The sequence below is a fragment of the Cryptomeria japonica genome, chromosome 7 (genome assembly GCF_030272615.1).
Source record: "Cryptomeria japonica chromosome 7, Sugi_1.0, whole genome shotgun sequence".
Lineage (NCBI taxonomy): Eukaryota > Viridiplantae > Streptophyta > Pinopsida > Cupressales > Cupressaceae > Cryptomeria > Cryptomeria japonica.
In genome coordinates, this window is record NC_081411.1 from 316,219,863 (window position 1) to 316,245,809 (window position 25,947).

At 39.5% G+C, this 25,947-nt stretch overlaps 1 protein-coding gene across 1 annotated transcript in view; it reads left to right on the top strand.

Moving 5' to 3' along the window:
• Positions 1-22,863, top strand: part of LOC131047304 (protein neprosin) — a 34,929-nt gene extending 12,066 nt beyond the window's left edge. The window contains exons 2-5 of the mRNA XM_059208612.1: positions 20,682-20,770; positions 20,925-20,978; positions 21,076-21,225; positions 22,453-22,863. Coding sequence (XP_059064595.1) covers positions 20,682-20,770; positions 20,925-20,978; positions 21,076-21,225; positions 22,453-22,851 — 692 coding nt within the window. The 3' untranslated portion in view covers positions 22,852-22,863. The remainder of the gene's footprint in view (positions 1-20,681; positions 20,771-20,924; positions 20,979-21,075; positions 21,226-22,452) is intronic.
• Positions 22,864-25,947: the final 3,084 nt, after the last annotated feature.

Genomic DNA, 25,947 nt, shown 5'->3' on the forward strand with positions numbered 1-25,947 from the left:
CTAAAAAGAAGACATGACTCAAGTAGCAATAGGGGCAGGGGTAGAGGAAAAGATAATAGAGGCCATAGGGGAGGCTTTGGAGGAAGAAGTTCTGAACAAAGAACATAAGGAGAGTCTAAACTCACTGAGAAACAAGAGAGTGGCACTAGTAAAGGAGGATTCAATAAAGGAAGGGGATCAAACAATGGATTTAGAGGAAGATCTAGTGGACAAAGTAGAGGTTCCTCATATTTTGTAACAATGAAGTGTTACAATTGCAACCAACTTGGTCATCCAGCATATAGGTGTCCAGAGAAGGGGTCATCATCACAAGGTGGTGAAAGGAGAGTGAACTATCTTCAAGAAGAGCCTTCAAGCAACAAGACTTTAGAGGTTGCCTTAGAATCAGAAGTAGGTGACAACTTGATGATAAGGATAAATTTGATCAAAGAACCGGTCAGAGAAGAGCCAAGCCAAAGAAGGTCCTTATTTAGGATCAAATGCAAGATAATGGATAAAGTTTGCAAAGTGATAATTGATTCAGGGTCTACAGACAACATTGTGTCAGAAGAGGCAGTGAGTAAGCTCAAATTGTAAAGGATACCTCACAACAACCCTTATAGAGTCACTTGGTTGAACAAAGGCCAACATGTCCTAGTTAATGAGCAAGCATGGGTGGATTTTATCATTGGGAGGTATAAGGACAAGGTGTTATGTGATGTCCTACCCATGGATGCATGCCATATTCTATTAGGAAAACCATGGCAATTTGATAGACAAGCTATTCATGATGGAGCCAAGAATGCATACTCATTCAAGAAAGATGGAGTCACATTCAAGATTCAGTCTATCCTTGAGGAAGGTGAAAAGAGGGGCAACAGGTCCTAATGTTCTTTTGGTGAGTGAGAAATAGTTGTTGAAGACACTTGAGGAAGGTGAAGGAATAGGGTTTCCACTAGTAATGAAGCCTAAAGAGGAAGAAAAGAAAGAGTAGCCAGATTTGCCAATAGAGGTTCAAGATTTGTTGAAGAAATTCAAAGGCATAGTGAGTGATGGACAACCAGCCACCTTACCTCCTAAAAGAACCATAAGCCATAAAATAGACTTCATTCCCGAAGCATCCTTACCTAACAAGGTAGCTTATAAGATGACTCCCCAACAAAATGTTGAGATTGCCAAGAAAATCCAAGAGCTCTTAGACCAAGGCCTAATTAGGAAAAACATTAGCCCTTGTGCTGTCCCTACTGTGTTAGCCCCAAAGAAAGGTGGTACTTGGAGATTGTGTACTGATTCTAGAGCCATAAATAGGATCACCATTAGATATAGGTTCCCAATTCCTAGAATAGAAGACCTAATGGATTGTTTAGGGGAAGCCAAGTACTTTACCAAGATTGACCTTAAAAGTGGATATCACCAAATTAGGATTAAGGAAGGTGATGAATGGAAAATTGCATTTAAGACTACAGAGGGTCTTTATGAGTGGCTTGTAATGCCATTTGGCTTATCTAATCCTCCAAGAAGATTCATGAGATTCATGAATGAGGTGATGAAGGAATTCATAGGTAAATTTGTGGTGGTATACCTAGATGATATTCTCATTTTTCAGTAAGGATAGGGCATATCATATTAATCATTTGCAAAATGCATTACAAATATTGTATGATGAAAAGCTAACCATGAACTTGGATAAGTGTGAATTTGTTAAGAAGGAGTTGGTTTACCTTGGGTTTGTGTTGTCTCAAGGAAACCTCAAGATGGATCCCAACAAGGTTGAAGCCATAGTAAATTGGCCTACTCCTGAGTTAGCAACAGAGGTGAGAAGCTTCTATGGACTAGCTCAATACTACAAGAAGTTCATTAGGAAATTCAATGAAATATGTGCACCAATGTTAGACACCATTAGAGGTGGAAAAAAGGCAAAGTTTTAGTGGGGTGAACAAGCAAACAAAGGTTTTGAAACCTTGAAGGAGAAGATAGCTACTCAACTGGTGCTAGTGTTGCCTAATTTTGAGAAACTTTTCATAGTGGAATGTGATGCAAGAAATGTTGCAGTAGGTGCTATCCTAAGACAAGAAGAAAGACCAGTAGCTTTCTATAGTGAGAAGATAAGTGATGCAAAGAGGAAATACTTCTCTTATGATCTTGAGTTATATTATTTAGTGCAGGCTTTGAGGAAGTGGAGACACTATCTCCTTCCTAAGGAATCTGAAGTCTATACGGACAACCAAGCATTGAGCTTTCTAAACTCACAAGACAAACTTAGTCATAAACACATGAAATGGGTGGAGTACATGAAAGCCTACACATTCACCGTTAAGCACAAGAAAGGGCAGTTAAACTGGGTAGCTAATGCATTAAGTAGGAGACTTTTGACAATCCAAAAAATCCAATTGAGGAGCATAGGTGTTGACAATTTTAGAGACTTATACCTGTTTATGGTGAAAATGGATAACAATAATAACAATATTGAAAGGCTAAAATGAATCCAACCACTAAACCCTAGCCTAACAATGAACAAAGATCCACCATAACATATGAAGATAACCTAAGACAATGCAAAATAACTCAAAATCACAAAGATTATACCATCACATGTCCAATAGGGTTTTGATCTCCATTCTTCCTATCTTCATTGATCTTGCTTGATATATTTGCTCTCAAATTTTAATATGCACAAGAGCTCAACAAAGAACGGAATGTGGTTGCAAGTAGGATCGTAGTGTAGCCAAGTACTCCAAAATCAGTCATTAGCATATGTCATTAGGGTTTGACAATGAAGAAAGCATCTTCTTAAATAGAAGACACAATATGAAATGGAGGGAAAAGATTGAGAGGTGTAAAAAGAGAGGTCGGCTAGGATTAGAGGGTAGGTATAAGAAATACCAAAATAATGAAAGAGGTAGGTAGTGTATGAATTAAGAGATGAATGACATGTGTCATGTGTAGAAAAAGATAATGAATTAATTAAATAAATAAAGATTTATTTAATTAATAGAAGAAGTAGGACAATTAAATAAATAAAAGTATTTATTTAATTTAGGAAAGGGATAATTTAAATAAATAAATGTATTTATTTAAATGAGAAATAAGGCTAGAAGAGGATAAATGAATTAATTAAATAAATAAAGATTTATTTAATTAATAGAAGAATTAAGCTTAGATAATTAAATAAATAAAATATTTATTTAATTAGACATGACAATTTTAGGTGTCTACAATACCTGGAGGATGAAGACTTCTCAAATGCCTACTTCTTCTATTAATTAATAGAAGAAGTAGGACTCGATCTCATAGGCAAGATTCACCCTCCTTCTTCCAATGGACATAAATTCATTATCACAGAGTATGAATTAAGAGATGAATGACATGTGTCATGTGTAGAAAAAGATAATGAATTAATTAAATAAATAAAGATTTATTTAATTAATAGAAGAAGTAGGACAATTAATAAAAACAAAACAAGGGTCTTATGGCGAAAACCACACTGTGGCGCTATCTGACTCCAAAAAAGTAAAAAGAAAGGACGTATCTAAGGGTGAAAACCTCTCTGAGGCGCCCGAAGATGGAAGGCTCGACATTCTCCCAGCATCATATGAGGAAAAATCATCCATGTTGGTAGAGGAGACTATAAAGACAAACATTGGTACAGCAGAAGTTCCACACAACATATTTTTGGCTCAATCATTGACAGAGGCCGAGAGAGCAAAATTCATAAGCTTCTTTAAGGGACGACAAATCAACTTCGCATGGTCTTATACTGATATGCCTGGACTGGATCCGGATTTGGTAATGCATCATTTGACAGTCAAACCGGGGGCAAAACCAGTAAAACAGAAATTGAGGAAAATGCACCCACAAGTGGCATTGCTAGTCAAGGCAGAGCTGGAGAAATTACTGGATGTCGGATTCATACGCCCAATTGATTATCCTGAATGGATTTCCAACTTAGTACCTGTCAGCAAACCGGATCGCAGCATCCGAATATGTACAGACTTCAGAGATATCAACAAGGCTTGTCCGAAGGATGATTTCCCATTACCAAACATTGATTTGATCGTTGATCTCACAGCAGGCCATGAAATGTTATCTTTAATGGACGGATTTTCTGGATATAATCAGATCAAGATTGCACCTGAAGATCAACATAAAACATCATTCACTTGTCCATGGGGAACCTTCTGTTGGAATGTCATGCCCTTTGGGCTGAAAAATGCAGGCGCCACTTATCAAAGAGCGATGACCACTATCTTTCATGATCTCATGCATGTAACGGTGGAAGATTATGTTGACGACCTTTTGGTTAAATCAATAGACAGAAATACACACTTGGACATACTTTCAGTTGCTTTTGATCGGTTGGAAAAGTATAAGGTAAGATTAAACCAGAAGAAATGTGTCTTTGGAGTAACCTCCGGGAAGCTCCTAGGATTCATTGTGTCTAAAAGAGGAATAGAAGCTGATCCAGCAAAAGTCAAGGCTATCTTGGACATGCCGCCACCCAAGAATATCAGTCAACTTCGATCTTTACAAGGGAGACTCCAGTCCATATGAAGATTCATAGCACAACTTGCAGATAAGTGTAACCCTTTCCAGCACCTACTACACAAAAACATCAAGTTCAAATGGGATGAGAACTGTCAACAGGCTTTTCAGGCGCTCAAAGATTATCTGTTGAACCCGCCAGTTTTGATGCCACCAATTCCAGATCAACCATTGCTACTTTACATATCAGCTACTCCGACAGCACTGGGGGCACTCCTAGCACAGCAAATACCTGACGGCAAGGAAAAAGCAGTCTACTATATCAGTCGCACATTGGTGGGATATGAGCTGAACTACACACCAATCGAGCGTGCGTGTCTCGCTGTGGTCTTTGCTTCACAAAAATTATGACATTATATGCTCACTCACAAGACTAAGTTGATTGCCAGAATTGATCCACTAAAATATCTTCTCAACAAAGCTACACTTACTGGGCGGCTGGCCAAGTGGGTAATGATTTTGAGTGAATTCGACATTGAATACGTGGATAGAAAAGCTATAAAAGGACAAGCAATTGCAGATCAACTGGCAGATGCTCCCATGATAGATGATGCTCCTCTACAGTCAGAATTTCCAGATGAGTCCATTCTAACAATATCACCGGCAAAGCCCTGGCAATTATATTTTGACGGCTCATACACACAGCATGGGGCAGGAGCGGGTATACTCTTTATAACTCCCCAAGGTGATTCTATACCAAAGTCATACCGCTTATCATTTCCTTGCACTAACAATATAGCGGAATACGAGGTATTAACAACTGGGCTAAGAATTGCAGTTCAATGGAAGATCCAAGAACTTTGTGTTTTTGGGGATTCTCAACTGGTCATCCATCAAGCAACTAATGATTATCAAACAAAAGATGAAAAGCTAATGCCTTACAAACAACTGGTAGATAAGCTGAAACAGCACTTTGCAAAGATAGAGTTTGAGCAGATACCAAGAGAACAGAATCGCGTTGCTGATGCCATGGCTACAATTGCTTCGCTCATTGATCTACCGCAAAATGAGACTTGCTATGAGTTCCTGGTAGACAACCTGTTGATTCCTTCATACGAGATCACTCCTACTGAAATGATATGTGTTGTTGGTCCTGAATCCCAATTATATGGTTCCATATTCACATACCTTCGTGACAATATCTTACCTCCCGATCTATCGAACAACCAACGCCACACTTTCATTCGCCAAGCCTCCCGATACGTTATCCTAGCTGATATCCTATACCGACGAGGTCTAGATGGCACCCTTCTTAGATGTTTAGAGAATGACGAAGCTCAGATTGCATTACGAGAAGTGCACGAAGGGATATGTGGTCCGCATACTAGTGGTCCTACCTTGGCCAAGAAACTCATCAGGACTGGATACTACTGGCCTACTATAGAAAAAGATGCATATCAGTTTGTCAAGAAGTGTAAGTAGTGTCAAATTCATGGAGACCTTATACATGCACCAGCACAGGAACTACAACCACTTGCATCTCCTTGGCCCTTTTGTCAGTGGGGACTCGATCTCATAGGCAAGATTCACCCTCTTTCTTCCAATGGACATAAATTCATTATCACAGCCACAGAGTATTTCACAAAGTGGATTGAAGCCGTGCCTCTCACACAAGTTACTGGGAAACAAATCGCTACTTTCATCCTGAACTACATCATTTGCCGATACGGGATTCGTACTTCCATTATTACTGATAACGGGCGTCCTTTCAAAAATCAGGATGTTCGTGAACTCTGTGAGCGCTTCCATATCTCCCATCATTTCTCCACACCATATTATCCCCAAGGTAATGGCCAAGCTGAGGCATCTAATAAAACAATTCTCAAAATCCTTAAGAAGACAGTCGACGACGCTGGCCGTAACTGGCATATCCAACTCAATCCTGCACTTTGGGCCTATCGCACAAGTGTCGGCACACCTACAGGAGCTACACCCTACTCACTTGTCTACGGCTCTGAAGCCATCTTGCCTATTGAGGTCAAGCTACCTTCTTTACGGGTCTCCCTGAGAAACATAATCAACGATGAAGACTATAGGGTCTCTCGCTTACAAGAACTAGAACTGCTGGAGGAACGAAGACACACTACTTTTAATCATCTCAAGGCTTACCAACAATGAATGAGTCGTAGTTACAATCACAAAGTCAAGCCTCGCACATTTGAGGTAGGTGACTTAGTCCTCAGAGAGAACCCCAAGAATCAGCAAGACAGAGATAAGAAGGGCAAGTTCGAACCAAACTGGCTTGGTCCTTACATCATCACAACAGTATATGGATCTGGGGCATATCAGCTCTCAACTACAGAAGGTGAACCCTTGGAGGATCCTATCAACAGCATGCACCTTTGCAGGTTCTACACATAGCTCTTCGGAATATCCTAATGCAAAAATTAAAAAAAAAATAAAAAAATTCAAAAATACAAAAAAATTATAAAACAAAAAAATCGTTACTTGGTGAAAACCTAGCAAACAGGCGCCTTGTGACAACAAAAAAAATTGAAAAAATCGAAAAAAGTAAAGAGAAATAATTTTGTCCAACGGTGAAAACCACTTCGGTGGCACCCTGGGCAAGTACCATGGTGAAAACTGGGTCACCAGCGCCATGCGTAGAGACTTTGCTCCTCCATCCTTCAGGATTCTCTTTCATCCTTTCACTTTGCACACACTCACAACCAATTCAGCCATAATAAACTTACCCATTCCCATCATGGCTTGTTATTGATCTACCTAAGATTGGTTAGCCATTCATAATAAACCTCCCTTTTCACTCCCTTTCCATCCATAATAAATCAAATCCTATCTGTGACTACGACCAATCCTACGTCTAGTAATGGGTGTGGAACTGAGAACATCACATGTTTCGAGGAGTACAGTTTCTGCCAGCTTCCTTCAGTCCATCTGTGCACAATCTACAATAAAGCAACATCTGCATCGCCAGATCCACAATAAAGTTTCATCTTCTCCGCAATAAAGTATTAGTTTCATGGATTCAGTCAGTTTTAGATGAGACACAGCAGCAACAATGGGCTTCAACAAATAAAATTTTTCAACAGACTCAGACAACATATGGTTCAGTGCTATCTATCCTTTTTGTGAAAGTGAACATTGTGACCACAATCGAATAAGACTTAAACAAGTGACAAGAGACACTAAACTTGAGGACTACAGTGGATGTTGGTGTCGAGTCTTGGTTTTCTTTTGATTTTATCTTTTGGTGACATGTCTTTTAGCTTTTCCAGGATGTCTCTGACTAGAGATTCTATCTCTAGGATGTCTTTGACTAGAAAGGCGAGGATGGGGTATCGTCACCTATTTGCATTTGCTGCCTGTGGATTGTCTTTTAGTAATGCTATGACTTGTCCAAGGATATGAGGACACTGTGAGTCTAGTGTGAACTGGGGCATTCCTTGTTTGTGACTGTCTTATCTCCATGTAAACAGGTACAATGACTTTCTGGGTCGAACATATGCCTCGATTGTCATAACCTACTTGCCATAATAAGCTCAATGATGATAATGCACAAGAAGCTCTTTCACTTTCATATCTTCTGTCTTCCATCCCCTTTTCTTGATTGACTTCCATCATCCTTCTTGAGTCCGCGTAGCCCGCTATCACATGACTGAGTATAATAACACACCAAAAACATTTGCATTTCATATAGTTACACCTGCATCACCACATATAAGCATTTCATACATACATATAGATAGCACAATTGCATCACATCCTGCATACAACACATGTTAGCACATCTCACATTTTCATTATGTAACTAATCATTTGCATTATCATATTCATTTGCATTACATACATTCACATTTGCATCATGCATCATATATACAACATAAAAGAACAAAAATATATGGCATCATATACATATTTGCATCCATATCATAAGCATCACATAAGAACATATCATCACATAAGGTACACATGCATATAGCTGCCGCAAAAATGGATCATCTCTCATATATAATCAAAAGTGTCATGATACAATGATGTCAAAAGAATCATATGGCTACAAAATCACCCGCAGGTGTCTACAATACAAAAATGGTACATATACTGATACAAAGGGGAGCCCTCGATGGCTATGATGAACTCCCTCCCTCGGAGCCACCTGGCCTCGACGGAGTCTGAGCTATAGATGGACCCACTCCGGGATCCCCCTGTCTCTCTAGTGGTGGTGGAGGACCCATAACCCCACCGCTGGATGCCTGCCTCCTGCGACTCCCTCCCGTAGTCATCGCTGTGCGCGACGATCTATGGAAGCTCCTCGCCCGCTGATCTGCTGGCACGACAGCATAGTACAGATCCCTCCAATAGGCGATCTCCTCTCCGGCTCGCAGCACATATGCGTAGCCTGCCCCTGCATCCTCTGCTGCCCACCTCCCCGCCCTCAGAGCTGTCTCGGCTTTAGTATATCTCTAGATGGCCTGGTCCCTCTCTCGCTCTGTGTCCCTAAGCCTGATCCTGAGGTGATCCCTCTCCCGCACCAAATCCTCAATCTCATCTGCCTGGCCCTGGCAGATCTCTCGCAGCCTCAACAGCTCATCCTCCTCAGGATCTCTGCCCTCAGCCTCTGCCTATGGCTCCTCCTCTACAGGTACCTGTTCCTGTGCCTCTGCCTGCACCTGTCTCGATGCCTGAATAGGTACCTGTGCCTGTGCCTGTACCTGTCGTTGCACCTGTCTAGGTTCCTGTCTAGGACCCTGTGCTGTTGGTACCTGTAGGGGTACTCCACCCCGACCCCTCACCACCACCTGGGCTAGTCTCTCCTGTCCTCCCTCCCTCCGAGGTGCTACTCGCCTCTCTCCCACCACTCCCCTCCGCCTCCGTCGGCCCCTGCCTCCATCTCCTCCACCATCATCATCATCATCCCCTCCCACCTCTCCCTCCAGCAGCTCTCCCGGATCTGTCAATCTCGGAAAGGGATGCTCTGCCCAATACGCAGAGTACTCTGCGTCCATCCCTGCATCCTCTACCTCCAGCCACATGTCCCATGGTAATGGCATCATCTCCGCCAGCTGTGTCATGGCCTGATCATATGATAGCAGTGGCCCGAACTGTACTTGATCTCTAACTATACGGGCATACATGCCCGAGCCTCGTGGCATCCGCTGAATCCTGCCAAATTGCCTGCATACCCTGTCAACAAGCTGCCTCTCCAGAATATAGGGCGTCCGCCCAATCAGATACCTGCTCCTGAATGCATAGGGTAGCTCCAATGCGTCGTCATCCCACTCCTCGCACCCCAGGTATGGCCTCCAGATAACCATGTCTATGTCATCTATGACGCGCCTCCAATGCTCTAATCTACCAATCCGAGGCTGGGATGTGATCATGTCGTACAAATGCATGAAGCTCCGTCTCTGCCCTCTGCCTCTGAAGTGGATCGGCCGTGTGATGGGAAGGTGCTCATATGCCCACACCTGAAGGAGAGTCACTCCGCAGCCCAAGCCCACGGATCCATGGTAAACAAACTGATGCAGCTCATAGTATAAATGTGCCAGGACACATGGCCCCCATGCATACCTGGTGTGCTCTATCATCAGTGTCTCCAATGCCCCTCCCCAGCCAACTGCCAATCCTCGTGTGGCTCTGTCCAGACATAAATACCCACTGATAGCTCCCCCAATAACAGCCGGCAATGCTAAACCTGTGGCGGTCATGGTATCCCAGGCCACGTGACCTGCTCGCATCTCCAAACCGGGATCCTGAAACACCCGTCTCAATGCCTCCCTGTCACCGTCACGATCGTATGGAATCAACTCTCCATCGATCGGGATATGCAGTATCCTGTACACATCCTCCAATGTCACTGTCATCTCACCCATCGACAGGTGAAACGTGCATGTCTCAGAGTGCCATCTCTTAGCCAACGCAGTCAGCAACCCCATGTTTGCCCGAAACTCAGGCACAAATAGCACATGTGTAAGACCCATCTCCTCAATGGAAATCCTATCCTGGATCGACAACTCTGGTTGCAACCTCTGAGTCGACGGGAATCTCTCCCATGACTCCAGCATAGGCAAATACTCCTGTAGTCAACCAATCAATCATATCAGTTATCGTGGCATTCACTGTTTATCACAAAATGCTACTTGTTACCTAAATGCATATGTTTACCTATCCTAGTGACACTCACTGTTCATCACAAAGTGTTGCTATCTACCCTAGTAGTGCTCCCTGTTCATCACAAAGTACTATGTGTGTGACATTCCCTGTTTATCACAAAGTGTCACTCACATTCGCACTCCCTATTCATCACAAAGTGCTGCCTATCCTAGTGCTCCCTATTCATCACAAAGTGCCTTGATCTATCCTAGTCTTCCTAGAGGACCTGCTTGAGTGTCTCCTCTCAGCAGCTTATCCAATCGACAGCGTATGTTCATCACAGAACTGCCGATTTGAAATAAAAGACACAACCTATGCATTTTGACACGCAAACGTGCTTTAAACTCATAAACGCGCTTATAGACTGCATAAACGCGCTTCTGCAACACAGACGCGTTTTCTGAACACAAACGTGCCTATACCATGCACAAACGCGACCAGGGAACACAGACGTCCCTACATGACACAAACGCCCCTACAGGGCACAGACGCTTCTACATTTCACAAACGCATCCGTATTCAGCACAAACGCGGTTCCAGGCACAGACGCGCCTGGACTCGACACAGACGCGCCTGGAACTGACACAGACGCGGTTGCGCGTTTTTGCATATTTTATCTACCCTATTCCTAGCGCATTTATTGCTACTAAACATGCATTTATGACAAAACTCGAAATGCATGAAAGTATGAGGAGGTTTTCGGGTACTTACCGGCTCTCCTGCATCTGCTGGTCGCTGGAATCGGCAAACGCGATCGAATCTATGAATGAAAGCCATCGTTGCTGACTGCTGTTGCTATTTTCTCGCTCTGTTCATTGTTAGGCTAGGGTTTAGTGGTTGGATTCATTTTAGCCTTTCAATATTATTATATTATTGTTATCCATTTTCACCATAAACATTTTGGCACGCCCGGTGGGACTGTTGTCCCTTTGCATTTAACATTTTTGTTGCAGATTTCGCATTTTTGAAGTTGCAGATCAGACAGTTTTCGACAACATTTTAGGTTTTTCCGCGTCTGCGAGTGTTCGGATCGCGTTTTTGTGTTTCAGAAGCGTCTGTGATATCTATAATCGCGTCTGTGTTTCTGCCAATTTCTATTTTTGCAGGTTTCTGGAATTGCGTCTGAGAATTTTAACCGCGTCTGTGCTGGATCTTATCGCGTCTGCGTTCGGGAGAAGCGTCTGTGATCTCTGAGCGCGTCTGTGCATCACAGAACCGCGTCTGTGTCATACAGACACGTCTGTGTCTGGTATAGCTGCGTCTGTGTTTTCTGTTTTGCAAGTTTGTCAATTTTCTTAAATTCGGGTTTTCGGATTTTGTACTTAGGGTTTCAGATCTGGTTTATTTTTGGCTAACCCTTGCAGATCTAGCTAACCTGGTTTGTGCAGCTTGCTTTGAAGGCAAAAAAACATTTTTGTTGAAGGCCCCTTTTCACAAAGTCTTTTGGGTTTTCTAAAATTTACCTAACTTGTGTTCTTGCAGGAAGGGGTTATCATTTGAAACAACCCAAACTATTAACAATTTTGTTGCAGGGCCTTTGCTAGGGTTTTGTAATTTTGTTGTGTGCCTTGTTTTCATAGATTAGCAAACACTTACATTGGTGCACTAAAATTGAATCATTGTCTTTTGTGTCTTGAGCAATAGGCTCTTTTTGTTTATTCTTTAGAGGGCCTGTCTTCCCGTGTGGTCATTAGGACTACTAGTGAGAAGAGAACGACCCAAGTGGTAGCAAGGAAAACCCACCTCATCCAAACCACTATAATCAAATGTATTCATGGTGAAAACTATGAATAACGCGTGCTGATTAGTTCATACCGACACTATGTCTCCCCATAAACCCGTTTGATCAAATTTATTTGATCATTTGTAGGGCGTAACCCCTACCGGCTAGGAGCCTTCTGTATTTACAGAGCTGAAAGTGCCGCATGTATGGCCACACGAGCGGATGCCCTTACTAGCACCTCTTTGTTTTAGATGCCCAAATCCTTCTAGTTGTTGAGGCAGGAGGTCGGACCTCTGGTAGCGGCCCACACACATACGGTTCTTAGTAGAGATACAAAGTTCGCCATGGGGAGTTTTCATGGGGACTGATGCTTGGCTGACCCGAGAAGTGAGTGCCGAGGGTGGAGCCAGTGAGGTCAAGCATCTAAGTATCCGCTCTAAATAGTGTAGCCTCGGGGGTAAAACCCTATGTGGGATCAACAACTATTGTCTTGGCCAGCCCTAAGATTTGTGCTTGTCTTATGCTAAACACTCAAACATTCAAGGCAAAACAGCAAAACATTGTGTCTTTTGTGTCTTCAAGTGTATGCAAAAATTTTTTTACATCAAACAACACACTTTTGGAGTCTAAACAGTTTGCAAACATTGAGTCATCAACATTGTGTCCTCTTGTCATGAAAAACAGTCGAAAAATCAGATTTGGTCACAACAAAACAACTTCACAGATAGGAAAAATTGCACTAAAGTTACAGAAACGCGTCTGTGTCTGTTCAAACCGTGTCTGTGTCTTGGAACCGCGTCTGTGAAGTACAGAATAGCGTCTGTGTCTTTGTCCGCGTCTGCGTAAAACAGAGTAGCGTCTGTGTCTTGGAACCGCGTCTGTGAAGTATACAGAGGCGTCTGTGTCAGGATTTGAAAACTTTAACAGTTAAGCAAACAAAGAAAATCAGTTTCGGCATACTTGAGCTTCTTAGGTTGTCTCTTCAGGTTTCATCTAGCATTCAGCCTGTTCTAAGGTCTCACATAGTCCATCATTGCTTCATACCTCATTTTACATTCACAATTGTCTAAACTTGAGTCAAAAGGTCACTTGCTTGTCCTCATCATACTTTGTCAACACACTACATACAACAACACTTTGCTAAGTGGTCCCTCATCAAGGTTTCTTACCTTTGGGTCTCATTTGGTCTTACTTAGAGTCAAGGTCAGCTTACCTCATCAAGAGAAACGATCATCTCTTTGGAAGTCACACCTACTCTACTACTTACATACTTGGTCTTACACTTTGGACATTGCAAGTACACCACAAAGATTCATTTACACTTCATACAACTCTTGGTCTTCCATACTCTTGTCATTTTCATCTAGCTTCTCACATCTTGGTCTAACACCTAGTTCATGGTTGAAACCCGCCTTCAAAAATCTAAGAGAATAGCTAAAGAAGCTCAAGAGTCCGTAAACATGAGTTCTTATGAGTATGACAATGATCTATTCTACAATCCTGAGCACACTACATTACCAGACATGAATGTTTATAGACACAATCCAAATGTGGAAAGCGCAAACACTATAAACAACAATGCTACACACAATGACACAGTGGACAATTCTTCAATACTATCAGCAGACATACAAGAATCCATAATGGATCCTCAATTCAATAGATTGGTTGAAGAGATAATGAGGAGAGATCGTCAATACTTTTTAAACATGATGGCACAAAGTGGAGCTAAAATACCACGTGATTTTGACTTATCTCAACTTATGGAAAGTCGACCTTCACAACAAGCTCAACCTAACATGGATCAAAGGAGACCAAATAGTGGAGGAAATAGAGGACAAAATAATATGATGTCGGAGTCACCATCAGTTTTGCTTCAAAAACCAGCAATCCCACATACACAAGCTCAAACATATGATACTTACACTCAAGGACCATCATGGAGGCCTTATGCTCAATCACATGCTCAAGGTATGAATCAATCAAAACAAGTGGATACTCAAGGACATCCTCAAAATTTTGACACAAGGAGACCTCATGTCAAAATTGGGGGCAACATAATGGAAAATGAAAGGCCTATTGAATATGGTTTATACACACAAAATAGATATGGGGTTCCTCAACAAGAAGTTATGCCAAGTGCTCCATACATGTCGCAACAATATAGACCTCCATATGGACATGTCTACGATCAGTACCATCCATATATGCAACAAGCTCCTCCTCAAATGGGTGTTTCAAACATGGGGTATGCTACAAGAAATCCATCTCCTCCCAAGAATAATTTGGAGCAACAAATTAGAGATCTACAAAAGAAAATGGAGGACATGAGTACACCAAAATCTACATACACTATGAGAGATATATGTCCTTATCCCTTTGATAAGAGCATTCCAATGCCTCCATTTCCTCCACACTTTGTAACGCCAAAATTTGACAAATATAGAGGGAGAGGAGACCCCAAGGCACACATAAGACAATTCTTCACAGCTTGCATTGAGGTAGTGGCAGAAGAAACATACTTGATGAGGTTATTCCCACAGAGCTTAGGCGATCAAGCTATGGAATGGTTTTCTCAATTACCTCCTGGTATTAAGTCATGGGGTGACTTAGCAGAGGCATTCATTCAGCATTTCTCCTACAACATTGAAACAGATGTCTCAGTTACTACCTTGTACAATACTAAACAAAAGGAAGGAGAATCTTTCGCAACATTTTTACAGAGATGGAGAAACTTAGCTAGCAGATGCTCTTGTGAAATACCGCAGAAAAAAATGGTGGAGATGTTCACACAAATTGTTAATAAGGCTATTGGCTATGATCTCAGAAAAGCTTGTTTGTCTACATTCAAGGATGTCATTGAAAAGGGCCTAGCAACAAAAAAGGTCTTAATTGAACAAGGAGTTATCAAACTATTCAAAGAAAACAAAGAGGACTTTAAGGGAAAGGACAAACCAAAATTTTGGAACAAGAACAAGAACACAGTCAACGATGGCGTTGTTGATGCCAATACAGTGAGACCCAAGTTCATCTTTTCTGGATCAAGTTCTACCAACAATCAGGTGAACTCTCAAACAACTTCTAGACCACGAAGGAAGTACACTCCATTGGGAGAACCACTTGAATCAGTATTCAAAAATCTTGTAGCAAACAAAGTAATTACAGTTCCAGATTTTCCTCCTTATGAACCAAAGGTCAAACCGAATTGGTGGAATGATGATGAATTTTGTGAGTTTCATAAGAGCAAGGGTCATAAGACAAGTAATTGCCATCGATTGAAAAACATTGTACAAGATCTCATTGACAGAGGAGATATTGAGATTGAGGGACATTCATCTAATCAAGAGCATGAGATGTTTAAGGAACCATTCCCAAAACATGACAAAGGAAAAGGTAAAGTCACAGATGATCAAGCCAATTACACTAGAGCATCTTACAATTATGATTCTACTATCAATCACATCTCAATGGACAATCATATCTCTACCATTACTATCAAAAACAAAAATCCTGAGAATCCTTCTCAGAGACCCAAAATTGTCCTAAAAGGTGTGGGATCTTCCTCCGAATCTACCTCTGAATGTCATGTTACAACCCGTCGAGGTAAGATTACATTTCCAGATACCTCCACTAAGAATACCAATCCTTTATCAATTAAGCCTGAGTATGACCTTGTAGAACAATTAGGGAAAACACCCACGCTCATCTCCATTCTGGAACTTCTACGTATATCCCCTGCACATAAAGCTATCCTTGACAAAATCTTGAGAGATACTGCCATCCCTACTGATCTGAACGTGGACCAGTTTCAAGCCATGGTGGGATACCTATCCGTTCCACACTCCCTCACATTTACAGAAGCCGATGACGCCTCCATAAGTCAGCCACATAATGCACCTCTACACGTTGAAGCTTTCATACATAAACACCGAATAAAGCGAGTCCTGATAGATGGAGGAGCAGGTCTTAATATTTGTACCTTGAGTACCATAAGACAATTGGGATATTCTGACAAGGCTGTGAATGCTACAAACCAAATCACCATCAAGGCTTATGATGATGAAGAGCACTCGTCCAAGGGCACAGTCACCTTACCGCTAAGAATAGGGCCAATCACAAAAGATGTGGTTTGTCAAGTCCTAGATCTTGATCTCACATACAACATATTGCTAGGACGTCCTTGGATTCATGAAATGAGGGCAGTCCCATCAACATACCATCAGTGCATAAAGTTCCCTCACAATGGAGTCGAGGTAACGGTCAATAGTGATCCAAATCCATTCATATATTGTAATAACTTGAGATCACATACTGAGACTATCATCCCCAACAATCGTGAGGCTACTCCTTCTTTAGCATATATTGATCCTGAGTCATTAAAGCCCTCGACATCCAAACAAGGTGAACTTAGAGGCAAGTTTCAAGACAAAGGCATGGGAGAATACACTTTGAATCAAACAATGTTTTTACGACAAGTCATGACCTCTCCCAAGGAATATGGGAGGCCACATCCTAATAAGCAAATCTCCATCATGATGCTCAAATGGGATCCTACCATCTTTCAAAAATGGGGTGAACTAGAAGAAGAAAATTTATATAAAATGCTCTATAAGGACGTTGAAGAGGACACACATGATCAGATTATTATACCCTATGAGAACTACGGCAAAGGCTTCAAAATTTTGCAAAGATTCGGGTATGATGGAAAAAGCCCTCTCGGACTACGCAAAGAAGGTGTCATGGAGCCCTTACAACCTGAGCTAACTACAAGAAGGGAATGCTCCAAGGGGCTTGGTTTTCTGAATCCCAGACTACATAATAAAAGAACAAAAGAGGTATGGCGAATTAAAGTTGCCGAAGTTCAACAAGAGGATTATCCTTCCACAGACTCCAATGAGTGGGAATGGGGTTCAGACAAATCCTCCAGTGACTATGAGCTCACTGAAATATTCAGAGAGCCAGATGAACCCACAGAGGAGGAGGAATTTTACAAAAAGTTCAGAGTGGGTCAAGAACCAACCCATAAGGATCCCGCACAAGTTTCGTTTCAAGGTCCTAGGTCAAAATCACATAGGATGAGGACACCTGTCCCAGAAGGCTCTACTAGTGATGACAATTTGGATTCGTTCACGATTGAAACTGATGAGGAGAGTGCCATCGATGACTTCGATGATTGCCTTGACATACCTGAATATAACCACATCTTCACTATTAGTCCAGCAAACTCTGAAAACACTAAAGACCTTCCCCTTGTTCACCCCCAACTCATTGACTGGGATCGTGAAGGACCAGCACAATTTGATACATTTCAAAATGACGAAGCTATTATCGACTACCTTGGCATTCGAGATGATCTTCCCCTTGGAGACCACAAAGCAGGATATGCCATAGAGCTCAACAACGTGGCATACTTTGGTGAGGGTGTCGGACCTTCTAGTCGCAAAAATGTGAAAATAAAAACAAAACAAGGGTCTTATGGCGAAAACCACACTGTGGCGCTATCCGACTCCAAAAAAGTAAAAAGAAAGGACGTATCTGAGGGTGAAAACCTCTCTGAGGCGCCCGAAGATGGAAGGCTCGACATTCTCCCAGTATCATATGAGGAAAAATCATCCATGTTGGTAGAGGAGACTATAAAGACAAACATTGGTACAGCAGAGGTTCCACACAACATATTTTTGGCTCAATCATTGACAGAGGCCGAGAGAGCAAAATTCATAAGCTTCTTTAAGGGACGACAAATCAACTTTGCATGGTCTTATGCTGATATGCCTGGACTGGATCCGGATTTGGTAATGCATCATTTGACAGTCAAACCGGGGGCAAAACCAGTAAAACAGAAATTGAGGAAAATGCACCCACAAGTGGCATTGCTAGTCAAGGCAGAGCTAGAGAAATTACTGGATGTCGGATTCATACGCCCAATTTATTATCCTGAATGGATTTCCAACTTAGTACCTGTCAGCAAACTGGATCGCAGCATCCGAATATGTACAGACTTCAGAGATATCAACAAGGCTTGTCCAAAGGACGATTTCCCATTACCAAACATTGACTTGATCGTTGATCTCACAGCAGGCCATGAAATGTTATCTTTAATGGATGGATTTTCTGGATATAATCAGATCAAGATTGCACCTGAAGATCAACATGGGGAACCTTCTCTTGGAATGTCATGCCCTTTGGGCTGAAAAATGCAGGCGCCACTTATCAAAGAGCGATGACCACTATCTTTCATGATCTCATGCATGTAACGGTGGAAGATTATGTTGATGACCTTTTGGTTAAATCAATAGACAGAAATACACACTTGGACATACTTTCAGTTGCTTTTGATCGGTTGGAAAAGTACAAGGTAAGATTAAACCCAAAGAAATGTGTCTTTGGAGTAACCTCCGGGAAGCTCCTAGGATTCATTGTGTCTAAAAGAGGAATAGAAGCTGATCCAGCAAAAGTCAAGGCTATCTTGGACATGCCGCCACCCAAGAATATCAGTCAACTTTGATCTTTACAAGGGAGACTCCAGTCCATACGAAGATTCATAGCACAACTTGCAGATAAGTGTAACCCTTTCCAGCACCTGCTACACAAAAACATCAAGTTCAAATGGGATGAGAACTGTCAACAGGCTTTTCAGGCGCTCAAAGATTATCTGTTGAACCGGCCAGTTTTGATGCCACCAATTCCAGATCAACCATTGCTACTTTACATATCAGCTACTCCGACAGCACTGGGGGCACTCCTAGCACAGCAAATACCTGACGGCAAGGAAAAAGCAGTCTACTATATCAGTCGCACATTGGTGGGATATGAGCTGAACTACACACCAATCGAGCATGCGTGTCTCGCTGTGGTCTTTGCTTCACAAAAATTATGACATTATATGCTCACTCACAAGACTAAGTTGATTGCCAGAATTGATCCACTAAAATATCTTCTCAACAAAGCTACACTTACTGGGCGGCTGGCCAAGTGGGTAATGATTTTGAGTGAATTCGACATTGAATACGTGGATAGAAAAGCTATAAAAGGACAAGCAATTGCAGATCAACTGGCAGATGCTCCCATGATAGATGATGCTCCTCTACAGTCAGAATTTCCAGATGAGTCCATTCTAACAATATCACTGGCAAAGCCCTGGCAATTATATTTTGACGGCTCATACACACAGCATGGGGCAGGAGCGGGTATACTCTTTATAACTCCCCAAGGTGATTCTATACCAAAGTCATACCGCTTATCATTTCCTTGCACTAACAATATAGCGGAATACGAGGCATTAACAACTGGGCTAAGAATTGCAGTTCAATGGAAGATCCAAGAACTTCGTGTTTTTGGGGATTCTCAACTGGTCATCCATCAAGCAACTAATGATTATCAAACAAAAGATGAAAAGCTAATGCCTTACAAACAACTGGTAGATAAGCTGAAACAACACTTTGCAAAGATAGAGTTTGAGCAGATACCAAGAGAACAGAATCGCGCTGCTGATGCCATGGCTACAATTGCTTCGCTCATTGATCTACCGCAAAATGAGACTTGCTATGAGTTCCTGGTAGACAACCTGCTGATTCCTTCATACGAGATCACTCCTACTGAAATGATATGTGTTGTTGGTCCTGAATCCCAGTTATATGGTTCCATATTCACATACCTTCGTGACAATATCTTATCTCCCGATCTATCGAATAACCAACGCCGCACTTTCATTCGCCAATCCTCCCGATACGTTATCCTAGCTGATATCCTATACCGACGAGGTCTAGATGGCACCCTTCTTAGATGTTTAGAGAATGACGAAGCTCAGATTGCATTACGAGAAGTGCAAGAAGGGATATGTGGTCCGCATACTAGTGGTCCTACCTTGGCCAAGAAACTCATCAGGACTGGATACTACTGGCCTACTATGGAAAAAGATGCATATCAGTTTGTCAAGAAGTGTAAGTAGTGTCAAATTCATGGAGACCTTATACATGCACCAGCACAGGAACTACAACCACTTGCGTCTCCTTGGCCCTTTTGTCAGTGGGGACTCGATCTCATAGGCAAGATTCACCCTCCTTCTTCCAATGGACATAAATTCATTATCACAGCCACAGAGTATTTCACAAAGTGGATTGAAGCCGTGCCTCTCACACAAGTTACTGGGAAACAAATCGCTACTTTCATCCTGAACTACATCATTTGCCGATACGGGATTCCTACTTCCATTATTACTGATAACGGGCGTCCTTTCAAAAATCAGGATGTTCGTGAACTCTGTGAGCGCTTCCATATCTCCCATCGTTTCTCCACACCATATTATCCCCAAGGTACTTCACAGACGTGGCACCTGATGATGCTTTTAGTCTTGGCCAAATTTGGCTTGTCCAAGATCAGCCAATAACACAAACAATTGAGGCTGGCTGGGAAGTGACTATTATATAATGTATGCGTAGGTCACTCGTAAACTTCTGTTCTATTGTACAATTCAATTTTGTTCAATATAATCTAAATTGCTAGAAGCAAAAAAATTACAACACAATAATCTAATATTGAGATATATGATGTTATAATGTCATTTCAGGTGTTTCCATCTTTTTACAATGATTCTCGACCTAGACTATTTGTGTACTGGACGGTAACTATGCAATTTGGCTATCATGATATTTGTCTTTGCAACCAAGTTTAAGACATATATAGTCTAGTCATAACCATGTGCCATCGTCTTGATGCAGAACGATAATTACCAATCCACAGGTTGTAGGAATTCGGATTGTCCAGGATTTGTGCTATCCACTGGTGCACAATACTATCCGGGCCAACCCATAGAACAAGTTTCTGAGTATGGAAAAGATCAGATTGACAAATTGATAAGCATAAAAAGAGTAAGTGATAGCTTAAATTGAGTAAAAAATGTATTTCTTTATTGATTGTCAATAAAGAGCACTTATCCCACTTCTCCTACCTATGGGTATCATGTAGGAGTACTAGTCTAACCCTAATCACATGTTTTTATTTAGAATTTTCTTAAAATGTATATGAAAAATAATGGAGGGGATTATATAAGTAGTGAGGAACAACATTCTTTTGATAGTAAACATAGTTTTTTAAAATTTAAATCTAACATATTAAATGTTCTTTACAAGAATTATTATTATTAACAATCAAGAGAATTATGTCAATAAAAAGATTGTTTCTATAAATTCTAACATATATACTCTATATTATGTAGTTCAAGTTGCCTTCTTATTATTTCTTAATTTTACTATTCTGTTATAAGCTCTCTATATATTGAGTTTATGCTATTGGGCCCTTTCTGTTATAAGATCAGATTGACAAATTGATAAGCATAAAAAGAGTAAGTGATAGCTTAAATTGAGTAAAAAATGTATTTATTTACTGATTGTCAATATAGAACACTTATCCACTTCTCCTACCTATGGCTATCATGTAGGAGTACCAGTCTAATCCTAATCACATGTTTTTATTTAGAATTTTCTTAAAATGTATGTGAAAAATAATGGAGGGGATTATATAAGTAGTGAGGAACAACACTCTTTTGATAGTAAATAGAGTCTTTTTTTACATTTAAATCTAACATATTAAATGTTCTTTACAAGAATTATTATTATTAGCAATCAAGAGAATTATGCCAATAAAAAGATTGTTTCTATAAATTCCAACATATATTTTTATTATGCAGCTCAAGTTGCCCGCTTATTATTTCTTAATTTTACTATTATGTTATAAGCTCTCTATATATTGAGCTTATGCTATTGAGTCCTTTCTTTGTTTATACAATAAAAAATAAAGTTGTGTATATAGAATAATTATTTACTATAAATTTTATCTTAAATTTTATATTATAAAAGATATAAAAATTTATTATTAGATAAATATAATTTATATAAATATTAATATATTAAATATAAAATTCTAATTTCATATGTTAGAAAATGCTAACTCTTTAAAGTATAATTTTGAATGTTAATAAAGGATAGTTTAGATATTGAATGTTAAAGGAACCCAAGTGGCAATGTAGGACTTAGTTTTTCTCTATTATAGTTGACTACTTATTTCAATAAACTAATAATAATGCTTTTAATATGCAGGAAAATTTACAAGGTGGAGCAATATGGTCCTTATATATAGAAGATAAAATTGTGGGTTATTGGCCTGGATCCTTATTTAGTTCATTGGCTGAATCAACCACGATAGTGGAATATGGAGGGGAAGTTGCACATTCTGATAATGATGTAGGAACCCCATTCTCAAAAACACACATGGGTAGTGGTCATTTTCCTCATGAGGGCTTCTCAAAGGCAGCTTATATTAGGGACATCCAAATGCACAACTCTAATAATGTTCTTGTGTACCCTCAAGAAACCATTCTAGCAAAGAAACCACTTTGCTATAATTTAACTGTTGCAATTGACAATACCAATCTCGAATGGGGTCACTACATGTTTTTCGGAGGTCCCGGGGGAGATAATCCTAGTTGTCTCAATTGATTATTAGTTATTGTAAGGATACATATAATTAATGCATTTATGCTTTTACTATGTAAACTATTTGATATTAATTTTCAATTATATTAGATATATATATTTTTAAAAATATTTTAAAATTAATATAAACTTTTAGTTTTTTGGCTAGTAGCTTATATTTTTAATTTCAATGACTCTTATGAATTAGTTGATAATGTATTTGATAATGCGATAATAAAGTATGGTTAATAATGCACATTAATGTGGTCTTGTCAATAGAAGGAATGGAAAGACAAGCCTTCATTCTCATGGCTACCATTATGAAAACTTACATTAACTTATTGAATATGATCAACTCTTACAAGATAGATGTTTGTTGTATGGTTGAATCATCAAGCAAACATTTTACTGTTAGTGAATCTTATGGTAACTCACAATTAGAGTCAAAGGGATAATTCTTGCTAAATGTAAGAATTGATGTTATAAAAGACAATGTTAGGATGACCCCTTCAGCTATTTACTCTTCAAATAATTTTTTATTACTTCTACTTAAATAAGATGTAATTATACTTATAAATATTATTTTGTAGTGAGGTGATTAGACAAAAAAATTATATTTCCTAAAGAGAAAATTATTACAATCATTCACTACACTAGTGGGTGAATTATGTAAATTATATATTACAAAAAAATATAAATAAGATATTACTATTGCTACCAAGAAATGTGATAAAAGATAATACCAATCTATACTAAAAAGAAATGTATAGTACATCATAGAGATGGGGAAGAGGGTGACATACAATATAAAAGGGCTTATGTGATACTAAAAATTTAATTATGGTCCCTAAAATAGCATAGAAGACAATTAGACACTAAATATAGTGCATTTTAAATGTTGTATAAGGTGCATTCTAAATTCTAGATAATCACTTGTTTTTTTTTCTATTGGTGCATTTTGAGTGCTAGCAAAGGTAAATTTTGAATGTTGGAAAGACACTTGTGCCTTTTTCCTACTTGTGCATTTGGTATTCTATGGAAGTGCATCTAGATTTCTCAATAGATGATATAGCCACATTTTAAATATAATTTACCATTTTAAATATTGACCGTTTATCATTAGGTCATTGATCTAACAATGGATATTTTGTGACCTTTGATTTCCCTAGAAGGAAACCATATTTTATGAGGGTATTGTATTATGACTATGTATTGTGATGTATTCTAAGAGTCTAATAGTTGTTGAGCTATCTTTAAATATCCATTGGTGATACTCCTAGTAGAATCTCACTTTTCAATTATATCATAATCTATTGTTGATTTCTAAATTATATTTTGATGGCTTTTGAAGTGTATATTTTTTATTTTGAAAGAGATTTCCCCATGTAAATTATTGTTTTGTTATATGCATGCTATTTATGTTTATTTTAGTTAAGTTTCTATAAATTTTGTAAATATTTTAAAAGTTTTTCAATACTCTCCTCTCAAGATTAGTACATGAATTTGTTTTTCTACCTTAACTTCCTTTCAATTGGTATTAGAGCTTGAACACTTTTGGTTTTTGTTGTCAGTATTGGCATATGCACACTCCAATGAGACATTGTATGTGATTGAAGGTTTTGTCATTGATGGCAACCTTGCAATCCTATGGCACTGACAAGACATTATACCGACAAAGCATTACACCAGCAAGATAGTGCATTGGCATTAGCAGATCACACTCTACACCGGCATTGGCATAGAAGAAAACAAGTATACCGACATAGAGGCCGATAGGATTTTTGTTATGCAATATTTTGTTTATTATTGTAAGACGACTTGGAAAAGTGTAAAATGACTCTTATATATAAAGGAGATCATTGTAGAAATTTAAATAAGAGTAGGAGAAGCATTAACGAAAATATTAGGTAGACCTAATGTGCAAAATATAGGTCAAAGGGTATATGTAAAGAATAAAGCAGGAACCGGTATTGAATCTGGCATTGAAGACGCTATTGTAAAGCAGTACAAGTTATTGGATTAGTATAATCCTTATTTGTAAGTTAGTGTGACTTCCCATTGAGCAGTGAGCTCTAGGCAGTTGGCCTTCCTACATGTGCAGGCCCCTATTGTAAGTAATATTCTCTTATTGGTCAGTGAGTGAATATTGTGGGTCACAAATCCCACCAAGGTTTTTCCCACACTGGGTTTCCTCATTAACATCTTGTGTTATGGTGTACTTTTCATGTGGATGTTCTCGATTCTATTTATTGCATTGTTTCTTGCATACCGGTACACTGTTATATCATGTTCTACATGTTTTAACTTAAGAGATTCTTATTACCGGTTAGATACTGATTCACCCCCCCCTCTTAGTATCTGTGGGACCCCTAACAATGAGTTGTTATATTTTTTGAACTAATCTTGATCTGAGTAGGAGTTTGTGCAAAATATGATTTGTGATCTTGTTGTAATATTTTTTAAATGATAAGTTTTTTAGGAAGAATAGAGGTGGAGAATTATTTTGGAAATAATTTTGGGATGTGGAAACTAAAGATGGAGGATCTATTAGTACATCGAGATCTATAGGAAGAAGTTGATGAGAAAATATTTAAACATACATATCCTACTAAGATTGCTTTGAATGATGTTATGTATTGTAAATCCAAGGATCTAATTAAACTATTCTTAGCATACTCTATTATAATAAATTTCCATGAGGAGTCCTCTAGAAAGAAGGAATTTGAGAAATTTGGTGAGATGTATCAAGCCAAATATTTAGTAAATAATATTTTCTTGAGGAAGAAATTGTATTCCTTGATAATGGAAGAGGTTGGTTGAATTAAAAACCACCTAGAAGCATTCAATATGTTGGTGGCCCAATTGGAATTTGTTGGAGTCAAGATAGATGAGGAGGAGAAAAGGTTAGATCTTTCTCTGTTATTTGTCTAACTCATTGGATTATTTTGTTATGGTTATTGACATCACTTCTATTATTTTGAAGACTAAAGATGCGATGGTTTCTTTCCATTCTAATTAGATGAGAGTAAGGTATCCATTAATTCTAAGGAGACATAATTTCAAAGTTACATGATCTCAAAGTTGAACGAATGAAAGAATTAGGAGATTTTGTGTCTAAGT